Genomic DNA, 16,518 nt, shown 5'->3' on the forward strand with positions numbered 1-16,518 from the left:
CCACTGGTAAGCCTAGAAGACCCTTATCTGTCTTATTTCTGATTACTATGCTGATAGTTCCACCCTTGTTATGGTTCTTAGATAAGCCACAGCATAACATTACCAGACCAGTTAGATGAAAGAGATAATTCGGCTTAAATTAACAGTGATAAATCTTTTTCTTTTTCTTTTCTAAAGTCATCCAACAACTGAGCAAACTGCTGGTGAGAAATTGGAAGTTGCATTGTCCTTTTCACCCCCAGAGCTCAGGACAGATACAAAGGGTGTGTGACACATCTGCGTTTGTGAAGTCACTAAATAAAGTTTTTCTATCTCCTAGGTGCAGCTGACCACAAGATCTGCTCTGATAGTGGAAGGGGTAGTGGGATGTATCCATGCCACAAGGTTCCAAAGAGATCCAAACAATGGAAACAAGGGTGCATGCCAATCACTGGGACAGCCAAAGAGACTTCTCTGGCAAGTCTTACTTCTCCTTCTTGGCGAAGGTGGCACTGCTTCCCCCATTCCCCTGGGAGGACCATGTAAGACAATCACCAGAGCGTAAAAGCTCACATATTCTAAAAACAGACACATCCTAATCTTCCACACACAAGAGTGGTAAGACGATTCAGTGTTCTGATTTTGAAGAATGCATTAAGTTTTAAGGTCTTTACCTTTTTACTGTTACATTTTACTGAAGTTTACTGTTTTTTACCTTACATCTCTAACATTATATGCCTTAAAAAGCCAGTATTAAGCACTATAATCAACAGGTAGTGTTTCTTTATATCAATATCTAAGAGTTAACATCATTATAACTGGAAGATCAGAGCTAAATTGATCTGCAGGACTGTATTTCAAGTGTATGAATGTGAATTCAGATCTGTTTAAAATACAGTGACTTATTGTTGTTACTTATTAGAGCTACTCAGTTGCTTTTTTATTTTGCAATTTTATTTTTATCGTAATCATGTTTACATTTGTACTATCCATACTGTTCACATTTATTTATGTGTATTTTAGGTAGATGTCAGAGTGCCTTAAGAGATTTTTTCCCCTTCTTCTATGTTTTATACTTAAGGGTACATGTGATATTTTTCCTGCATAATGATCTATTCTGTGAGAATGAGTCCAACCTTGGATTTCCAGTTAGTGTAGGCAGAGTGGAATGATGTAGATGTGAGGCAATCCCCTAGAAAGAGAGAAAGTGACGAGAAACAGAAGAAACAGACAAAGAAACAACTGTGTTCTTAAAGGGGGATGCTCAAATTTTTTTTCCATGAAGAGATGTGACTGGAACTATATATATGTCAGTGTTATTTAACATTGCTCTGGTTTTGTCTCTGCCTAAATGCAGGTTAGACTCCCTGTATGCTTGTGTGTGTGTAATTTTGGAATAAAAACTTATAAAAAAGACAATTAAAGACAATTCTCTCTCTGTGAATCCATCTTTATTTTCCACAACAGTCCCTTCATTGATCCGCAATAAATCTGCAATAACATGCATCAATATTTTTTAAAACAACATTCACTTGATAAGACAAGAACCTCTACTGCCCCCCGAGCAAACACATCCGAACAAGGTGAACTTGGCTAGGGATGAAAACAAATGTCTGCTAGGCAAGAACACGAGTCACAGCACTGGGAGAATCAGTGCTCAACAGTTTCAATGTAGTACCATGATGAGTGGGGGCGAACCGGCCCCGGGTTTCCTCTCAGGATAAAGATTCCCTTTCTAGATTAGCTATCTCCCTCTCAATCTCTTATTTTTAAGACTTCAAGAAAAAAAAAAAAAGACAAGTACCTGGTTGGCGTCGGCAACCATGTCAGAATATTATTTAGTATAGTGTTATTAACTTGACAACCACATTGAGAATGGCTCAAATCAGAAGCAAGGGAGGGTGGAAAGTGGTTAAAACACGATAAACAACAGATCACCTTAAAGGAAATCATTGTGAATTGAAGAGAGGCAACAAATTGTTGACTTCTCTGTTTGAGATTATATGAGGACTGCTGTTACTTTCTGTCATAGTTTGTCGAGATAAATCTTCATGCACTCGACAGGTGATAATTTCTCAGAAGCGTCCTCTACATACCCAATAGATTTTATACACTGTACTCTCATTTAAACTAAGATAAGAAATTCTTCAGTCTTAGCTTTAATACTTACTGTACTGAAAATATAAACAAATTTTCCCAAAAAAAAGAAAAAAACTTTACAAAAAGGCTCTTAATTGCACTTGATACAAAATTCTAAGGACCTTGAAAATGGATTGGCTTGTAGGTTAAATCCTAAGATAAATCTTAAGAACATCACACAAAAAAACATATCAGTTATCCAAAGTTAATGAACTGTTGGAAAGGACGATTTCCTTTTCTAAACACATGACTGAACATGATACAGAAGCCCAGAACAACAAAAACTTTTGATGATAAACTCTGCTAATGCATACATAATCCTGTTACTTCATTAAACAGTGCTTAACCAGGTTTTTCTGGATATTAGACTGCCCGACTGATACTAGAAAATTCCTGATTTTTATTTGTTTTCATCTTAAATCTCGTATTCCTTCAGATGGTTTTGGTTTCTGATTGGCGTCTCTGGTAGAAATGCTCATATGAAACAAGTTGGCTGTGAATAAACTGGTTCTTTGTGTGATGCACCTCCTTTTTGGAGAGTAAGGTCAAATTCAGACCAAAATATTAGTGTTCTTAGCGAAATATCTCCCTGCTGAAAAACTAGTTATGTACATTGGCACTTTTCGCTACAAAGTCATGGCCTTGCTCTGTTAAAGGACTTTCCTTGCTCTAAATGGGACAACCAGTGAATAGGAAGACAAAAAAAAAGGCACACAGTTCTAGCGTAGCAACTCATGTTCCGGATACATGAAGGAGTGCTTTGTGAGATTTTTAGGCATACAGAAGGGGCCACAGGGAGGCCAACACTGACAAAAATAACAAATGAGATAAAAGACCATGTACTATAAACAAACAGCAAAGGAAAACCACAGAAAGTGGTGCCTGTTGACACAATCAGAGAGAGGCCTATAAAGCTTAGCCTAACTGCCTCATATCTCTGCTGCTGTCTAATGGCACAGCCATATTACGGCTCCACAGATTAAGGGGCAGAAAAAAGTAAAAGACACTAATAATAATCTAATTACAAAATCATATAAACTCATTCATGAACGTATAAAAAATACATATGTAAACTGATTACCGTTAAACATCCCACCCATTCCCCTAAAATGGTAATAAAAACTAAAAATAAAATTGTAATGCATAATGAGTACAAAATATTAGATTTTTTTTTTTTTGTTTTGTCTAGAAATACACAGACAGCTGCGGTGGCTGTTGGACCCTAACACTGACCTCAGAGGAATGTCCACCAATCAAAACACTGAAGGCAGCCTAAGGTCAAAGGCCACAATGGTACTTTCCTTTGGTATATTTGATAAAGTTGATGAAGTCACCACTTTGGTGTGCTGACCTATTTTGCACTTCATTTGGTGTCGCCTTAATCTCGCTGGCTAAGTGCTGACATTTGGCTTGGTACAAAATGCATCTGTGCTTTTAGTCAAAAACAATGCATAGTTATCATTATTATTTCAATCTAAGGAATTAGGCTTTCACAGGCAAAAGTCTAGTATTATTAAAGTGCATGTCACTGATACAACAGCATAGTACGAAAGCAGGTAGTATCAATGTGTAAAATGATTGTACTAATCATTCTGCCTGTTCCCTTGAACAAAAAAAAGTGGACAGAAATACTGAACAGTACCCTTCTTCGGAACCATAATAACAACCTTCATATATAAATGCTCCACATAGACTTAATGGCTCTATAAGGAGTGAACACTGAACCTCAGGTATCTGAGAAATCCCTTTTTTTTCTTGTTGGCACTTCAGGTAAAACTATGGCTTTTTTCATATATCTTTATACTATATGGCAACGACAACATTTTGAACAGTCTTAATTCAGCTGAAGCTGAAAGAGGGTAAACAACTGATGAAACTTGGGCTGCTGAGGCACAGAAGGACACTGGAGGCTGGTCTCCATAATGGACGGTTCTGGGATAGCCTGGAGGTCTGGAGGCGCCTACCATCGCCCACTGACGCTGGCCATGTCTGCGTGAAACTGACGGGAGAGGCGACCACTTGCTCCCCCCTCCAGGAAGGAGGATCTGATGGGTGGCTCAAATAGCTTCCTCCGGTTTTTGTTTAGTTCTGTAAAAAATGCGAAAACACCACAAAACGTCAGCAGTTGAAAAATCGATACAAACATGATTTTTAATGTGGACAACTTCTACCTGTGTTGCTATGGGAGCAATAGTAAATCAAAGTAAAGAGACAAATACAACTGAGGAGTGTGTAAACATTTCTCTTTCGCCACATTTGATCAACAATGACAAGAAAATTGGGTTCAAATCACTACAGGATAGCTCAAGATCAACAAAAACCCTCTTTGTGTCCATCTGGTTTTACACAGCAGCTTGGACAAAACGCTTTCATAAAAATGTCAGAAGCACACCCTGGCATCTTTGGGTTATTCATATGATAGTCGTGTTCTGTCGCTGCCAGCATAAACCTTCAGTTTGATTACTGGAGACAGCCAGCTCGCTCCGGCAGCTCTTTTTACTGGCAGACCGGTGGAAAGTTAAAACCTGGATTGCATTGACTGGCATTCTATCTCTTTATAATGAGAGGCAAAAATACAGAAAGACAAAGAGACAGACAGAGACGTGCATGTTCCTGTTTTCAAGCCCTCGAGTCCATCAGCGGAGATGAGAGTTGACCTATACTTGGCTGAGGCATCAGGGAGAAAAACCAATCCTGGCCTTGGATCACACTACTTCCTTAATAATCAGAGCCTCACCATTTCCCCTTGTTGCTCTCACTGTCAACCCTGGCTCCGGTCTGAGGTTTCTGAGCTGAACAGTTACAGAATATCTATGACAGGAAGCTCATGATCCCAACACGTGCATGGTTAACTTATGCAGTAAAACAACTCTGGCTATTACAATGTCCAAAATATGACATCAGTAATGAAGTGTGACATCCACAACATTAATATTGGATCCAGTGCAACAAGAGGACATAGTCTACATCAGCATCAGGGAGGCAGCTGGAGCAACTGGAGAAAAACCAACATGCTCATGTGAGAAGAATGTTCCTTAATCCCATTTACTCCTGCTAGTGCAAATGACTGCAACATGTTTTCTTGCATCTTTACAAGAAAAAACAGTACTGCCTTGAACTTCTTTGCTAGAGTCTGCTGATAATAAAGGCCACCTATAGCTTTTAGATCTGGTGGTTGGTAGTGGCAATGACCTCTGTCAGTTAGTGTACACTTTTTACTGTCTGCACAGCTGGGCTCCACTCAGGCTTGTAGCAGCGACAGACAAAATAGAAAACATTTATGAAACACATGAGCCAATTTTTGTGCGCTGCCGTCAGCAGGTGTGAGCCAGCGGAACGAGGCTGCAGCTGGTATCAGTGGCTACGTTTACACAGACCCTAATATTCCAGTAATAATTGGAATAATAGTCCAATCAGAAAAAAAAAGCTTCATGTAACCACCTCAATTGGAGGAGACTGGCCGGATCTGGCCTGATTGAAAGGAATTTTCAATCAGGTTGAAAGGAGTGGTGTAAACCTTTGATAATCCGTTCAATCAGAAAATATTAGCGCCTAATAACCATGTAAACCCTTAATCCAATTGTTTCTCTCTGGTTGGAATAAATATATTCTTTCCGCACGTTTGCACGTTTGGGGTAACATTAGGTCATGGGAGAGAGAGGGGGGGAGTGGAAGATACATTTAAAAGTCAAAGAAAAAAAACCCCCAAAACAAACAAACAAACAAAAAAACTGTGTGTCTTCACATTATGTGCCACTCGTTACTCAGGTATATAGTTAAATGAATACATTCAGAACACTGATTGGTGCGTAGGTTGTAGTGAGTGTGTGGTTGAGAGAGAGAGACAGAGACAGAGTGTGTGTGTGACAGAGTATGAAGTTAGCAGCTGTGAAAGTAGCAGTGTGTACAGTTTAGGCTATTTGCCAGTGAATAAATTCTACAACTCCTCAAGACCCAAGCCAAGTCCGCCCACCCCCACCCGTTATTGGGCTGACGGTGGACGGGACAGAAAACAAATTGAGACAGGAGGTGGTTGTATGTGGGTCTCTCTGTACTGCAACTATCCTTTTGTTAATGTTTTTCATCCATTATGGATTTGCAAGACAGTTGATGTTGTAGAATAAGACACAGAAGATGGGGTGACAGGTGAAAAAAAATACAATAAAGGACAAACTGTCGCTCGTTCGTCTGTACCTGAGATGGCGAGCAGCATTTTCCTGCGGGCTCCGAAGGTGGTGATGCCCAGTTCTTTCAGGTCCTGGTCTGTTAGAGTCAGGAATGTCTGGAGGTCAATCTGGAAGCAGTAACAATTCAATTTAACTCTACTGTTACCACAATTCAGCAACTTCTACCAACATTAGACCTTCAACCATAAATGCCATAACTAAAACTAGTCCTTAGTACAAGTGCTGGATTAAAAAGGCCACTCCATGACTAAAAATACTAAAATGGAGTTTTTTTTTGCTAATCAGTATATCCAACAAACACACCATCCTCCAACACACAACAGCATATAAGCAGCAAAATGTACACATTTCCCCAAGTTTCTCCCTTCTTTTCCTTCTGTTACACATACAATAAAGAAATTAGATAATAGAAATTTTAATGCAACTCGCTGCATTGAGGAATTAATAGGGCAAAGTACGTCAAAAGCTAGAGGAAGAGCAAATACACCTAAAAAGTGTCTATGTATTGATACTGTTCAGACAAATTCTATGCAACTCATAACTATAACTAAAAAGTTTTGATCAATTTTGAAAAATATCTGTGCCTCTCTTTAGAACAGACAGTCCCTCAGTTAGAATTGTAACACTAGAGGATGTGGCTCTATGCTCTACAGTACCTCTTGTTGTTGGAAGACGTCCGTGTACTTCCCCAAGCCCAGCTTGCTGAAGAGCTCAGGCAGGTCCGAACCTTTCAGAGACGAGTTCAGGCTGCAGCCGTTGCTGCCGGTTACCGAAGAGATGCAGTCCATGTAGTTGCTGCTGCTGAGATAATGCTCTGCAACTGTCCATTGAATGATCGAGGCAAACAAGAACAAGAACACAGAATGAAAATTTAGATGTAAGCAAAAACAGCAGCAACCATTAATTCACATTTAATCTACAAAAGGAAAAAGCGCATTTTAAACTAGTCAACAAAAAGTATAGGAAAGTTAGCTGATAAACTTATGGGTACTAAAAATTTAGACTGATCAGATATAGCTTATGTTCACAGACCAGCTCGGTTGGTATAAGAGGCAGATTCGATAGAAATTATCTGAAGAGCCAAACTTTACGATGAGTAAAGGAGTGAGTATCCTGAGTACATGCATCAACAAAACACACACAAGCACAAAAAAACCCCCCAAACTCTGAGTGTGGAGATAAAAGTGTTCATACTGAAATTGCTTTACAGTTTTAGTTGGTGTTGTACACTTCATCTGCTCTCCTCAGCATTTAATCTTACAGGAAGCAGTGGAGTATTATTATTTGAAGCACAAAATAAAATGAAAAATGTGACATTTTCACCTTAATTTATAAAGTTCTTCTGTATAATCATTTAACCATACAGTTTATGCCAAAATGTAAGAAATATTCTGTTGCTGTTTTCTGAGGAATATCTCTGTTAAACAAGTAACGGTTCTTGCATGTTGTTGTTGTCCATGATGTCTGCATTTTGCCAGAGTGATGCTCAGTAATTATCATTGCTCGTTATTCCTTGTAACATAGATACTACAAAAGTATGCAGAACTGACCAGATTTGTTCTGCTTCCTCTTTGGGCTGCTGACAGCGGTGGGGAACTCGGTGTGGCTCGGCAGACCGTTACCGGTGCCGTTCCTCTCTCGCCAGTTGTCGGAGTCACTGCCGTTTCCCACGCCTTCCCTGCTGCTGGATCGAGACAAGGACAGCGGGGACCCCTGAGATAGAGAACAGAAAGAAAGACAATCCAAACATTTAACGAGGCATTCTGAATGCTTGCTGAGCTCTGACTCACTGCATCTCAATATAGGGCACAAAAACATCTATCAATCATTGCATATGGTAAGACAAATATAATCTTCTATGACATACACATGACATATACATAGTAAATGCCAAAGAACGTGAAACTCTTTTCTACAAAGATGAAAATAGCAAATGCCAAGCCCCTATATGTCTGACCTCGTAGGTGGTGCTCATGCTGGGCTTGTATGAAACATGATTGGCTCTCCGCAACTCCTTGATTGTCTCGGCTGGCATGGACTTTGAGAAACCAAGGCCACTCCAAGTATTGGTGGGGGTCCGCACTTCAGTCACCACAGGCTTCTTCAACATAGCTGTGTGAATACAGATATAGAGTAATGCACATATACACCTATACAGAGATAATGCCACATAAAAACTATCATAAATTACCTTAAATTAATATCTTTAATTTTTTATGGCCACATCATAACATTAAATGTAGGATTTTATAAATCTTGTGCAACATTTTATACACATTGCCTGGTAATTCTCAAAGTTGGTATCTTTGGAAGCCAACAAAAGTTTTAAATACAATTTTGTGGGTTTGAACAATGATTAAATTTAAAATGATGGATCCACCAAAGTGTAGGTGAAGTTTAATATTCGACCAGACACAAATGTCAACTTACCTTTGGTTGCTAGCAGCTTTTTCTGTTCATAGTCAAATGCCTGAAAAGATAGACAGTTTTATTGCTTAATACCAGCAGAACTGTGTGTTTTTTGTGCGTGTTGTATGTGTGTGTGTATACCTGCATGTTGGCGAAGGATGTCTGCGGTGCCAGTCTGATTCTCTCCCTCTCGTTCTGCTGTGCTGCCCTCTCAGCTGCTCGCTCACTACCCGGCGCTCTCTTATCAGCTACAGGACTGTCTGATGAACTGGACTCAGCATCCGAGAGGAGACAGTCAGAGCTGTTGGGTTCATAGAGAAAAAAAAAGTATCGTGAGCAAAGAAATCTAACACAAAGCAGATAAGGCGTTGCATAACCATTCCTCCATCTCATCTTCTCCTCACATTATCATTGAAACGGTTATCGTTCTTGGCTCATGAGATTTGACTGGGTCAACATGTTTTATTATTAGGATACAGTTCTAGTAGTCATGCTGTCCAGGGTGATCCTATGTTACTCAGCAGTTATGGCAGCCAAAAGTTAAACTAGAAATCTCCATTTGGGACAAAATACCCATCTGTATCATCTGTATATTAGTGTTTTTATATAGTTTATAATCTACCAAGGGACTGCAGATGAAAATGAGCTGTAAGCTAACTCTGGTACAGTACATCAAGTGTTTAACACTGTACATGGTCCCTTACAAATGGAAATGAAATACTGGGTTTGATGCCACTGAATTAAAATTAAATCCCTGCTTTTCTATAGCCATCCTCACTTTGCCCACGTCTACAGGGATTAAGAGAGGACTGCCAAACTGAACCAGTATGAGCACTAAATGATCTCTGAAGAAATGCTAAACAGTACCAAGATGAGCTGTAAATGATCTCTAGATTCAAACATACTGTAGATGGGAGTTCTTGGTGCCCTGCAGGAGCTCCACAGCTTGTCGCTTCCCTGATGACGTCTTACATGAAGCCAGCATCTGCTTCAGCTCACTCCCATTGGCTGAGTGAGAGGGGCTTCTGGGCATTCCCACTTCCACAAATGTGTCAGAGCCTGATGGAAACAAACGCAAACATATTTAATAACCCTATTCATTTATTTCAAGTTAATCTGTCCAACCTTTAAACAATGTTAGAACACAGACAGAGGTTACAGCTGTTCTCTGTCTTCTGTACAGAAAATACATATTGTTATGACAGCCTTAGCTGAAATACTTCATGCTTCATCTTGGTTTTCATTAAATGCCATGTGCAGTGTTGGGTCACTCAGCGTACAGGAGTGTGTGTAGCTTGGTGGGCATATGTCTGTGTGCATGAATTAAAGTGTGACAAGTCCCAGTTGGGTCCTGGATTAATTAAAAACACAGCAACTGTAATTATAGTAGGTTTTCTCTGCTACTCTTCTTTCAGCCTGACAGGAACCTGCTCTGTGTAACAGGATGTAGATGTATGTGTCTGACTGTATGCACGTGTATAATCAAGAATATTTGAATGTGCATGGAGTGCTGTATAGTGAAATATATACGTATGTCAGTCAATCTAATGAAGCTTCTCTGGGGTTTAATGTTTAAACAATTACCCCGCGCTCCCTCACTCCACAAAGCAGAGTTGAGTCAGGCTGGGCGAGCCAGTCCAAACACATTCTGGGACACAGGAGGAGGTAAGGGAGGGAGAGGAAACCTTACCAGGACGCGCCGCATTGGGGGAGGACCAGCTCAGAAAACAGCGGGGAAAACGAGACGCGTGAGAGAGAAAGGTTTGAGGGGGAAAACCGCATGTGTAAGACACAGAGGAAATGAGGGCCTTTCTGAACCGCTAGGAGACCAGCAGTTAATCTGTCTCCGTTCCAGCACAATAATCATAGTCAGAGCGAGTATGAGGTTAAGAGGACAGTATAGAGAAATAGAAATAAGTTCATTCAAGGCATTTTTCCTCAAAGTGGGTTTAAGGGTTACATAAATCTGAAGTGGAAATGCCTGAATTCGACATTTATGTTAAGTCTGCAAGGCTGAAGTCCAGCCAATTTGTGTCGAAAATGTGAACAGCTCCAGAAGTTTTTTGCCATAAATCACGATTTTAAGTGTATCTTTAATATAACTGACCCACAAGAGGGCAAGAGTCCTATAAGTATTTTTATATAAAAAAAACATTGAGTACAATGGCCTTTACAAAACATATGTGCAAAGAAGATGGTTGAGAAAAGTTGAGAATTTATTTTTGATTAATCTTATTAGGCATTTTTAAGTTAAATATACCTGTGAATGGTGAGAAATTAAGTGCTCTGCCAGACAAATAACCTGTAAATTTGAACAGAAAACGGTTTGATATTTTGGATGAGAGGTGATTAGTAGATAAGCTAGAACATGAAGCTACTAGCCTCAGCAGCCGGTAGGGCCAAATATACTCCAAAACAGATGGATGTCTGCATACATGGATGTGTTTTACACATGTTTTTTGGTGCGTAGATTCTACACGGTCATAAATTTTGGTCTGCACATGGGCGGTTGCAACATAGGCAGATGACGCAATTTACATCATGCAGACCATCATGTCTGTGTGGACATGTAAAGTACAATTTGTTCTTTAGGCACAGACGGTCTCATAACCCTCTTTTATAATAAGTTGCTTTTTACTTTAAAATAAGCGCAATGATACAAGATATTGCAGAAAATTGCCATTGAAAAATGCAACAATCACATGCAGTGGGGACGAGGACATTTTACAGTCTGTAGGCAAGGTTGGTTTCTATATGGGTTACTTGAAAACTTCAATACCTTCATCAGGGCTGGACTTGCTGGACAGTGGTTCTGATGGATTGTGTCCGCTGGCCTCCTGAACTGAGTCACATGGGGCTGGACTCAAGACAGTTTCTGCAAGTGATGCAGTCGCTATCCTCCCATAGACTGAGCCAGGGTGCTATAAATGCATGCAAACATAGACATACACATAGAGTACAAGATACATACAAATTAAATTTACTAAACAGTCAAAGTGAAATAGAAAATTAATGCAGTATACTGTAACAGGCCAACCTTGACATGACCGTTGAGAGTGCAGGGGCCTTTGGTGCAGTCAGAGACCCCGTTGGGCTGCTTGTCAATGGGGGCCAGGCCAGGTGGAGGGGATGGTGTGCTCTGTGTGTAACCCTGCACGCCTGACAGCAGGATGCTACTCAGGGTGGCCTGGGTGGCAGGGTGTAGCATTAGTTGAGATGAGAAGCCTGAAACAAAAAAATGTACCATCAGTGATTTTCAAAGTTTGAACAATTCATAAGGGAAATATTTATAATTATCTACAAGATCTGTCTGTCTAACTGTTCATTCAAACAATTATGACATAGCATGAAACACTTCAAACTACTGAAATAATGAACAGGAGATCAGTAGTTCTACTTCAAAGTAAAGATCAAACAATCAGCTTCACCTTGAAAGTTAACCTTCAGTATAATTTATCCACAGTGTCACAATGGTTGAAACAATCCTTCCTCAAGTTGAAATATACATAAATTTAAAGAGACCTTCGAGAACCACATGCCAGTTCAAAAAAAAAAAAAAAGGATAATGTCTAATACACGAACCTTGGGTACTGGTGAGTGAACTGGGCCAGAGGGAGGGGGAGGGTGTGGGGGTGCTTGGGCTTGGGGTCTGCAGAGGGCTCATGGAGGAGTTTAAGCTGTTGAGGACAGCGTTTGGGGCAGCAGAGTTGGTGAGGGAGTGGGCTGCCGTCGCACCCAGGAAACCTGAGGAGAACAGAAAGGGAGGGGGAAACGGAAGATGGATAGATCAGCGGTGGTCCTGTCAAAGCACAGAGCCATTTTTCATGCTAATCACACGTTACACCAAGGCCCTCAGAAAATAATCTTGGTCTTCCAGCTATTTAACTGGAATTCCATCAAACTGCCATCAACCAGACAGCAAATGAGAGGAAGAATTTCTTAAATTTCTACAAGGTCATGGATGCAAAAGTATACATCTAGAGTGTCCTCATACCCAATAAAACCATGTTATTGAGAGCACCAACAATGTGGTGCTTGGTGTCTTAACCCAAACACAGTGTATGAAAACAGAAAGAAGCAGGTCTGTGGCTTTAACAAGGGGCTAGTTTGGCTCCAGGAATAAGGCCATGGATTCTTCTGGCAGGCTGGCCTGTAATCTGAGGAAGAGAAGCATGTAGCAATTACTAAAGCCAGGATGTGGCCATCCACAGCTTCATCCCTGGGCCTCTGGGTTTAAACGAGACAGCAAGAAACCATTTCTATTGTACTGGGACTTCATGGCATATTCTTTTTTGGTGACCAGCTCAGATTTTCCCATGTCATTTGGTGGGGACACAATAAAATAAATATTATTTGAAAGAATTCACATGGAGAGCAAATAATCTGTCATGAAATACATACAAAAAACAAGACAAAATGTGCAAAAGGCCTACCTTTTTTCAATATGAGAATCAAAAATGTACAATTGTAAAAAATTATCGATACAAATACAGAACAAACGTTAGTGCTCAACTCCTCCACATGCTCAATATACCTATAAGCAATAGCTGCAGACAATAAATGAATAATAATAATAATTATAAGTATTATTATTATTATTACTATTATTATTATTATTATTATTATTATTATCCATCACAGTGATATGTATACAATATTATGTAAACACAAACTGTTTTTCAATAAGTGTCATATTAATTAATTAATTATTGGACTCTCCTCTTTCTTTATATTATTATTCTTCTCTCTGTTTGTTTTGACTTTTTTATGCGTATTTATTAATCTTATTTTTAACTTTGATTTGTATTTGTTGTCATTACTTAAGAAAACTAAATAAAACATTATTCAAATAACTAATAAGAAGATAACTGAATAAATAAAACTTGTGGATATTACGGATATAATAACTTTGATGTATATTCCTCCTCTTTCAAACATGGAAAGGAAATGTTTAAGTAATATAATGTTTAAGTAGATTTTTTGTGGTTGCTGAGCATTTGATGATACATATATACAAAATATATTAGATTTATAGATACATTTATAATGCACCACAGACATATAAACAGATATTTATAGCCGGCCTGTGCCTATAGCCAGAAGCTTCTTCCTGCCAGCTTATCCTACTATCTGCTTTTCTCACTGCTTTTGATGCATTACGTCCTTATATCCACATTTTAAACAGTCTGAACCTCAAAAACTGTATCATCTGAAAGCAAACAGCTGTTTGCCGGGGCTAAATATTTATCCTATAATACTACTCTTACTACAATCAATTCAAAGTCACCCTTGGAAACAAAACAAAACCATGAAAACTCTTCCAAGCTGAACTCTGTGCCTTCATGTTGATGTCAACACTGCAGACAAACTAACTCCTACACGATTATAACCGTTCATCTTCCGATGATTCATAAGCTTGTGATTCATTCCAAGAAGCGCAGCTAAATTTGTATTGAGGTTATTTTCTGATGGTTGGCTGATCAAAGATTTGTGCATGTGGGACTTCTTGGCATGAAATTCATTACCATCCGGCGAGGTCAATCCTGTAGACAAACAACTCCTACTGTAAAGAGCATATGAAGATGGTGCAATGACTCACTGTCTCACGATTTATGTAGATGTTGAAATGATATTTCTATCCATTTCTGAAATCACTTGCACTCTGCGATTCAGTAAACCAAGTGATAACAGACTTTTAAGGACATCTGGCTCAGAGATCTCATCAATGGATTTGTTGATAAGAGAGACGACTCGCTGTGTTGGAGTGTGGGACTGTGTTGTACAGATGTGCACGACATTGATGTATGAGGACATTAATTCCTCTACAAAGACATTTATTCTCTAATGTATCTCATTCAAGGATGAAAAGGGTAGCATCTTATCTTCCCTCATTAATTTATCTTTTTCCCCCCCATCATGGAAAAATGTAAAAGAATAAAACTAATACAAGTAGAACTTCCTTGACAAGTTAGACAGTGTCATTACCCAGATTGCTCAGCCCCAGGCCAGCTGAGGCCAGGATGTCCAGGCCAACGGGGCAGATGAGTGACGGGGATTGGTTGGTGGCGGGATTCAGTGCCACAGATGGTGAGGATGAAGAAACTCCGTTGCTCTCGAGACCCAGGAGGAATTTTCGGGCTTCGTACATGTTCACTGCATTCCTCTCCACGCTCTTGACAATCACGGACTAAGAGAGATTGAGTGAGAATGAGAGAAAAAACAGGTGGGGTGGACAAGAAGGTAAGAGGAAAATGGGGTGAGAGAAAATACAGAGGCAAGAGAGAAAGGGGAAAAGGGCATTAGAGAGACAGAGGAGGAAAGGCAGAGGAGGAGCGAGGGAAAGATAGGGTAGGGAGTGTTGGCACCAGAGATAGGGAGTGAAAGGGAGGATGATGGGGAGACAAACAGAGGGGAGGAAGGAAGAGGGAATTAAGGGTAGATTAGAAGGATAAACATTGAGGCATTGTGGGAGAGAGGAGACATGGGAGCAAAGTTTGAGGGAAAGCATTTGTTAATCATTTACATAACATACCAAAGCGCACTCATAGATGTGAGTGAAGTGAATATGAGGCAATACTAGTTACTCAGTTGCTATTAAATTAACACGCACTAAACCGGCAATAAAGAATTATAAACAGGAATTGTTTTTGAGTCAGTGAGAGAAATGACTTCTACATTTTCCACATCAGCTGAAACCCTGCCCTTCATAAACATCAAATAAAAATGTACGTGGGCATAAATCATGTCCTGGCTTTTTGCTTTTTGCCAGAGCTGAGTTTTTGAAAAGTAGATTCCAATCACGATCAGTCTCTCCGACACACACACACCCTCCTTTATAGGTCTGCCAAAGTGCCAGGAGCACAGAGGCAACGGCATGCATTTGGACGGGCTTTTTGGATTACTGCTGTCACCTCGTTAAAATGTTTAAGTGAAGGGTTCTTAAGAGGATCTGGGCTGGGTCAGTGTTTACACTGGCACCTTCTCAGCAGTCCCCACAGGCCTGTCAGGATTGGGCATTGAGCCCTGGCACGGGGAGGGACGTGGGCACCTAGAAGAGACAGTCGGGACTGGGCCAAGTGGTGAAATATGATTGAGATAATTATGTGTTGTAGAAGAGTAGACTGTAACATTAGAGGTTGTCTTTGAATATCACACAGGTGCACTACAGTTACTGTGAGAGGTTGCAAATCACAATAGTATATAAAAATGATCAACATATTACATTAATATACACTAACGGGCGAGTGAGCGTAACTCCACTTTACAGCCTAATTTACAATGAACACATGCAAATAAAACTAGTTATTTTTCAGTTGGAACAGCTGAGGCATAATATAAGAATTGAGTGTGCCAGTCAATCAGGTGAAACATGCTCTCAGACTGTGATTCCCCACTGTGGCAGATGTTGATCTGCCAAAACTTTTCTCTGAGTTGGTACAGCATGATGATTCCCTTGGGTCAACGGCTCCATTTTTGCCTTTTAAATGTAATGAAATATTGATGAAATGTGACATGGCAACATATAATTTATTTAAATTTCATGCTGTGATGTTTGAGTAATTCTCAAATGGAATAGAGCTTTATTTGTTTCTTGGTAGTCCTTCTTTCTCTCTCTCTCTCTCTGCGTGACACAGTAAGACAGCAGGCGTGTTTTTCTCAGGGTGAAAAGTTAGGATGCCTCTGAACTGCTCTAGTTTTTAGTTTTAGGTTTTAGTGGAACTTATTTCATTAACCTTGCCTATTTTATACACCTTGCCCCTCAAAATAGATATTAAATCTGCCAAATGCATGTGTCATTTCCATT

The 16,518-nt window shown here is 39.8% G+C and overlaps 1 protein-coding gene across 1 annotated transcript in view; it reads right to left on the reverse strand.

Moving 5' to 3' along the window:
• Positions 1–1,408: 1,408 nt before the first annotated feature.
• The window catches only part of LOC122997037 (protein bicaudal C homolog 1-like), a 64,288-nt gene continuing 49,178 nt past the window's right edge, over positions 1,409–16,518 (reverse strand). Inside the window, exons 10-21 of the mRNA XM_044372938.1 lie at positions 14,700–14,901; positions 12,297–12,458; positions 11,752–11,939; positions 11,494–11,635; positions 9,620–9,773; positions 8,856–9,015; positions 8,736–8,775; positions 8,263–8,417; positions 7,856–8,018; positions 6,962–7,125; positions 6,313–6,412; positions 1,409–4,206 (exon numbers count right to left, since the gene is read on the reverse strand). Of these exons, the coding sequence (XP_044228873.1) occupies positions 4,079–4,206; positions 6,313–6,412; positions 6,962–7,125; positions 7,856–8,018; positions 8,263–8,417; positions 8,736–8,775; positions 8,856–9,015; positions 9,620–9,773; positions 11,494–11,635; positions 11,752–11,939; positions 12,297–12,458; positions 14,700–14,901 (1,758 nt within the window). The 3' untranslated portion in view covers positions 1,409–4,078. The remainder of the gene's footprint in view (positions 4,207–6,312; positions 6,413–6,961; positions 7,126–7,855; positions 8,019–8,262; positions 8,418–8,735; positions 8,776–8,855; positions 9,016–9,619; positions 9,774–11,493; positions 11,636–11,751; positions 11,940–12,296; positions 12,459–14,699; positions 14,902–16,518) is intronic.

Source organism: Thunnus albacares, chromosome 14 (assembly GCF_914725855.1).
Source record: "Thunnus albacares chromosome 14, fThuAlb1.1, whole genome shotgun sequence".
Taxonomy (NCBI): domain Eukaryota; kingdom Metazoa; phylum Chordata; class Actinopteri; order Scombriformes; family Scombridae; genus Thunnus; species Thunnus albacares.